A 5,088-nucleotide genomic window follows, 5' to 3' on the forward strand; every position below is an offset into this window, starting at 1 on the left:
TGTGTGTGTGTGTGTATATTAGTCGAAAATTGGCCACGCTTCAGGCTGCAAGGGATTTCAGCGCTGTTCCCGTGTGAAACGCTGCAGTCTGCAGCCCTCCGTGAGGAAGCAGACTGTGTCCGGGGACAGCCGTGGTCTGCAGCGCTCTGCGTCGTGCAGAGAACGCAGCGGGTCGAGAGGCGCAGCGCGAGTGGCCTGTGGGGCCGAGGCACCGCGAGGACCCTCTGCCCTCCTTCAGGACCCACCCCCTCGCTGCTGCCTCTGTTTTTATCCCCTTCTCTTAAGGCGCATCCTTCCTGTGCATTGGAGCGGTCGGGGTGGGCTTGAGCCACGACGGGGCCCGCGTGGCGCGTTGCTGCGTGTGCCCGCCTTTCGGCGTGTTTGGGGCGCAGCTAGGAGAAGCCTGGCGAGAGGAGAGGCGCGGGAAGGGTCCCGCAGAGCTGGGAGCGCAGCCAGGGACACAGCCGTGCTGTGAGATACCCTGAAAGCAGGGGACAGTTCAGCGCCGGGGGTACTCCTGTTGGTGCAGGTGTTTGGGAAGGGGCTCTCTGAGTCACCTAGACCTGTTGACTGGGGGAATCGGAGGGAAGAGAAGTGCTTTGATTTACAGCCTCTCAGGAAGCCCAGAGATCAGCAGCTTTCCTGGCCATGGGCTGAATCACACCCTGAGACTTTTTTTTTCTCATTTCACATAGATTTTTTAAAAATAATAAACATTTAAAATCCATTTATCCCCTCTGAATAGGGAAGAAGCAGCATGATCAAGATGAATTGCGTCCTGTTAACCGTCTGCCTTGTGCTGGCTGCTCTCTGTAGTCCGGGTGAGTAAAATGGAGCTTCCTTGCGGAGGCCGAGCTCGGGAGAGGTGTCTGAGCAGGGAAAATAACAAGAATGGCCCTTATTATTTAATACCGCCCTGTGGGATGGGAGTGACCTTACAGGCTTTCTGTAGCCGATTGTCTTTGGTTAGTGCAGAGAACTGGGTGCAGCATAACAGAGCTGCTGCCTAATGTAGCAACCGAGTGGTTCGTTTTGCTGGTAGAATACTGCATTCTTATAAACGGAAAATGTGTGTCTAGCACAAAAGAGAACTGGGTTCTGATAAAGGGTTGGAAATATCTGGTAAGTGTCTCGTTATTGTTGTTTTGAAAAAGGCATCTTTTAACATATGATAAAAGAAGAATAGGAATGTAGCGTTCCTGAGGGACATAACATTGCCAGTTTTAGCAGTGAAGTGACTGCATGCTCGGAAAATCTTGCTTTTGGAATGGGCAGTCTTGGCACAAGCGCTGGCAAGAGCTGATAAATCTCATCTCGAGTCTTCTGTTTAATAAACAGGGGGTGTTTTCTGCCAGTCAGAAACACAGAGTGTTGCTTATTTTTCTTCCAGTGCTGCTAATGTTTCCATACTTTCCCTTCAGTAAGGGTAAGACACTGTCTTCCTAGGTTATGCCCTAAGATGCTACCACTGTGACAACAGCCCTACGTTGTGCAAGACCAACAGCACCTGCCTGCCCACTGAAGATACTTGCCTGCAGATGAAATTCGGTATGTGCAGCAAGCCTGGCGTACCTTGAGATCAGCTTTCGTTGCCTGGGCACTTCTGGTCTCAACATAATACGCGTTCCTTATCCCCACTCGAACGCAGATTGTGGCTGCTTTTGAAGGTCATGCTTATAGTTTATTGATATGCTTTGACTGCGGAGAAACTGGTGATGATAACTTGCATAGCTGACTTACACCTGTGCAAATATATGCACAAATACCTGTATGTTCAGATAAAATGAAGAACTAAAGTAGCTGGAAAACAACAGGAGACAGCATTGATTTTAAACAACAGATTTTTTGCCTTAATTTGTCACATCTGAAAACATCCATCAAAAAAGGATAAAGCTTGTAACTCGAGCTTGCAGCTGGAGGCTCAGCCCGTGAACTTAAATGAGTAAAGCTAATTATTTTTTCCTGATGGTGAAGGCATTTCAGCACGCTTGTGAAGGGCATTGGGGGCACAGATAGAGTTACTGCTCTAGCTGTTAAGTAACATTTGACCTTTTTGTCCTGGTGACAGGAGTTTCGCTGGAAAAGAGACTCTACCAAGAAGAACTGGCAATGTACTGCATTTAATTAACATGCATGTTACTTTAGAAAGGCATCTCTTCAGAGGCAAGAAGTGAACAGGTCACAACTGCATAGTGAAAATAACTTCTTATGAATTTGATGTTAAATGTGATTATTTTGAAGTTAATATTAACATGGTGCTAATGTGAAAATAGATAAATACCTCAGCTGAAGGTAATTTCTAGGTGTGTAACTATAAAGTATTTACTTTTATCACCAGGAGCTTGGAGTATTTACATGTTATCTGAAAGTTAGATCATAAAATGTAGCAATTTTCACTAACTTCATTTGGATTGCGATTTACTCAACTTCTTGATTCAAATTTCAGAAGAGATTCTGAAATTAAGGCCTACCAGCTGGAGGTCCCTGACTGTCCAAGCCAAGCGACAGCTTGGCATCCTGCAAGGGTGTTTGCAGTGCGAAGTGGCAGACTGTTCTGGCAGGGGAATAAGCCCAAGCTTTAATGAAATGGACCTGCCAACTTGGAATACTGCATTACATCAATTCCTGCAGTTGTTGTCTTAGTGCAGGTCCCTTGACAGTGAAGTCATGAGTAAAGCAGAAGAGCCTCCTTTTTCCGGGGTTCCTGCTGTGCTGAAAGACTTGGCTGTGGAGATTCGGGTGGCAGGAACAGTAAGAGATGGGACCCCTCTGATGCCCAGGACAAGTCCTGATAAATGCCATGGCTCTGCATGAAGAACGGAGGCTTCCAACACTATCGAGCCACTAGCTCTGCCTGAAGAGCATCCTAAAGAGTTGGGGGTTTATTTTCTCTTGAGCCTAAATCTTGATGAAATGATCACCAAGCAAATGCTTTCCTGCATCCAGTTGTTGACCCTTGTCCTAACTGAGGATCAAGTACCTGAGGCATCAAACTAGGGACGAGTGGGGGACAAATTGGGGGAACATCTGGTGCTTTGGACAGGAAGGGAGAAAGGAGGGAGGATCTACCTACTCTCCAAGCTCTGTCTTCTATATATTTAGTGTGGAAAAGGAGCCAGTTAGATCCAATTGGACTTGCACAAAACCTGGCAGGAGTGAGTCCCCCTACTGTAGTCCGGGTTCCTCATAGAGGAACCCAGAGGTGGAGAGGTTCTCGGGCAGGACCCATCCTGCCTCCGAGTTGCTCCCTCAGCTTGAGTGTGAACTGCTGCCTCACTCCCACTAGGAATTTGTCATGTGTGGATAAGACCCTGAAGAGAGAGAGTACAGTGAAGTCAAGACCACAACTTTCTGTTGCCATTTGTTCTACCAAATGCCCAATGAAAGCAGGTTTGACAGCTTCTAAACAAGCTTTCACAGAAGCTAAAGCAAGGATGTGGCTGTTCAAGAGTGGCTCTTTCTCCATAGCCCAAACCCAACTACTTTCAATATTCTCTTAATCTGTTTATCTCCTAGGTAAATTGAGAACTTTCTCCTGCTGGAAGACATCCCAGTGCAACGCGAATGACATTGCTATGTTCTTTCAGCTGGATAATTTCGACTACTTCTGCTGCCAGCGAGACTTGTGCAACAAGAGCCCCACCACTGGGGTTAACCAGGCCGCCCTCAGCGTTGCTTCCGTAATCACGGTGCTATGGATGCTTCTCTAACAAGCCGGGCTTGCAAACTGCACTTTCAACATGAAATTGCACATCTTCTCACATTTTCCGTTCCTAACTGTTGACTAAAATGCTCCCTTACAGTGTTCAATTCTGTTCTTCAGGTTCTTTCTGTTACATTATTGTACGTGTTCCTCCCGGAGAGCTGCCTGTTGTGCTCAGCTGCAGGGAGTTTGGGTGTTTGGGCATGCCACACGCATGGGAAAAACAAAATGGTTCTGAAATAGTGTTATCTTGTGGACAACCTGGACAACTTGGGTGGGAGATGGAGCGAGGAGGAAATACTATAGGTTTTATACTGAAAAAAAAATGTAAATTCATAGTTTCATAAATATAAATTGCAATTATTTTTCGTTAAGATTTTTTTTTTATGCCACCCCGTTGCACACTGGGCAACCTATTTGCCTGCAGTATAAACTTATTGCACTGTTCATGGCTACTGCCAAAGTATTTAGCTTGAAGTTTTGCAGATTTTGTTCTTAACAGAATATGACTTTTTTTTCCCCCTTTTTATGAATGAATAATGGAACCTCATAAGTACTGTTAGTTTTGGAGAAAGCATCTCAAGTTCCTAAACCAAAAGCTAGGTAATGCTATAAGCAAGAAACACTCTTCCTCATTTTACATTTCTGTCAGCATGTAGACAACACCAAATAAGCTTTTGTAAACTTTTGTTTTCAATTTTGCTTATGGTTCCTCTTGTATTGAGGATTTAAGCTAAGCATGTGCTTTGCACTAAATATTTCTTGGTATAACTGAAATGTTCATAAAATGCTAAGGAATTGAATTGGCACATCTAGTTTATTTTCTGATGTACATAGCTCTTGGTTTTGTTGAAAACGAAGCCAGGAAATGTAACCCGTAAAGCTTCTACATTTCTACAGTGCTGCAAGTATTAAAAACTTGCTGCACTTTATATTTTGACTTTTCTGCAACTCTTAAGTGCCAACACAATATATATACATAAATATATATATAGCATGAAGGAAAACACTCAGTTTGTACGAGTTTTAGAGCTCAAATATTCTATATGTTGTTCTGATCCTTAGTGATGGAGAGAGACCTTTGATGTTTTAGTACTCAGAGACCCTCTCAATCGGGTCTAATGACAAATCTTCTGTTTCTCTCCTGGAGCTCTGGCATGCAGCATCTGCCTGTCCCTGCCGGAGCCCTGGAACGTTACCAGTGGCATTTTTTGCTTCTGAGCAGTTTTGCTTGTGCTATCCGGGCTTCGTGACACCAGCTCACTCGGCCATGACAAGAGCAGGGGGTACCGGGCTGTGTTACTTCAAATGCATTCTGTAATATGTCCCTTAGTCAAGCTTATTTTCACTGCAAAAACATCCTGGGCTCTGTCTAACACTCGGAA

At 45.0% G+C, this 5,088-nt stretch overlaps 1 protein-coding gene across 2 annotated transcripts; it reads left to right on the top strand.

Moving 5' to 3' along the window:
* The first annotated feature begins 40 nt into the window (after positions 1-40).
* Positions 41-4,775, top strand: CD59 (CD59 molecule (CD59 blood group)). Of its 2 annotated transcripts, none has more exons than XM_026034669.1 (4): positions 41-100; positions 746-821; positions 1,447-1,548; positions 3,517-4,775. In XM_026034669.1, the coding sequence occupies exons 2-4, from the start codon at positions 758-760 to the stop codon at positions 3,708-3,710; spliced, it is 360 nt and encodes a 119-aa protein (XP_025890454.1). In that variant the 5' UTR covers positions 41-100; positions 746-757; the 3' UTR covers positions 3,711-4,775. The 2 variants fall into 2 exon arrangements, with proteins under 2 accessions (XP_025890454.1, XP_025890455.1); XM_026034670.1 differs by lacking the exon at positions 41-100 and adding an exon at positions 257-263.
* The last annotated feature ends 313 nt before the right edge of the window (positions 4,776-5,088 follow it).

This window comes from Nothoprocta perdicaria, unplaced genomic scaffold (genome assembly GCF_003342845.1).
Source record: "Nothoprocta perdicaria isolate Ctin4 unplaced genomic scaffold, notPer1 scaffold_15, whole genome shotgun sequence".
Classification (NCBI taxonomy): Eukaryota; Metazoa; Chordata; class Aves; order Tinamiformes; family Tinamidae; genus Nothoprocta; species Nothoprocta perdicaria.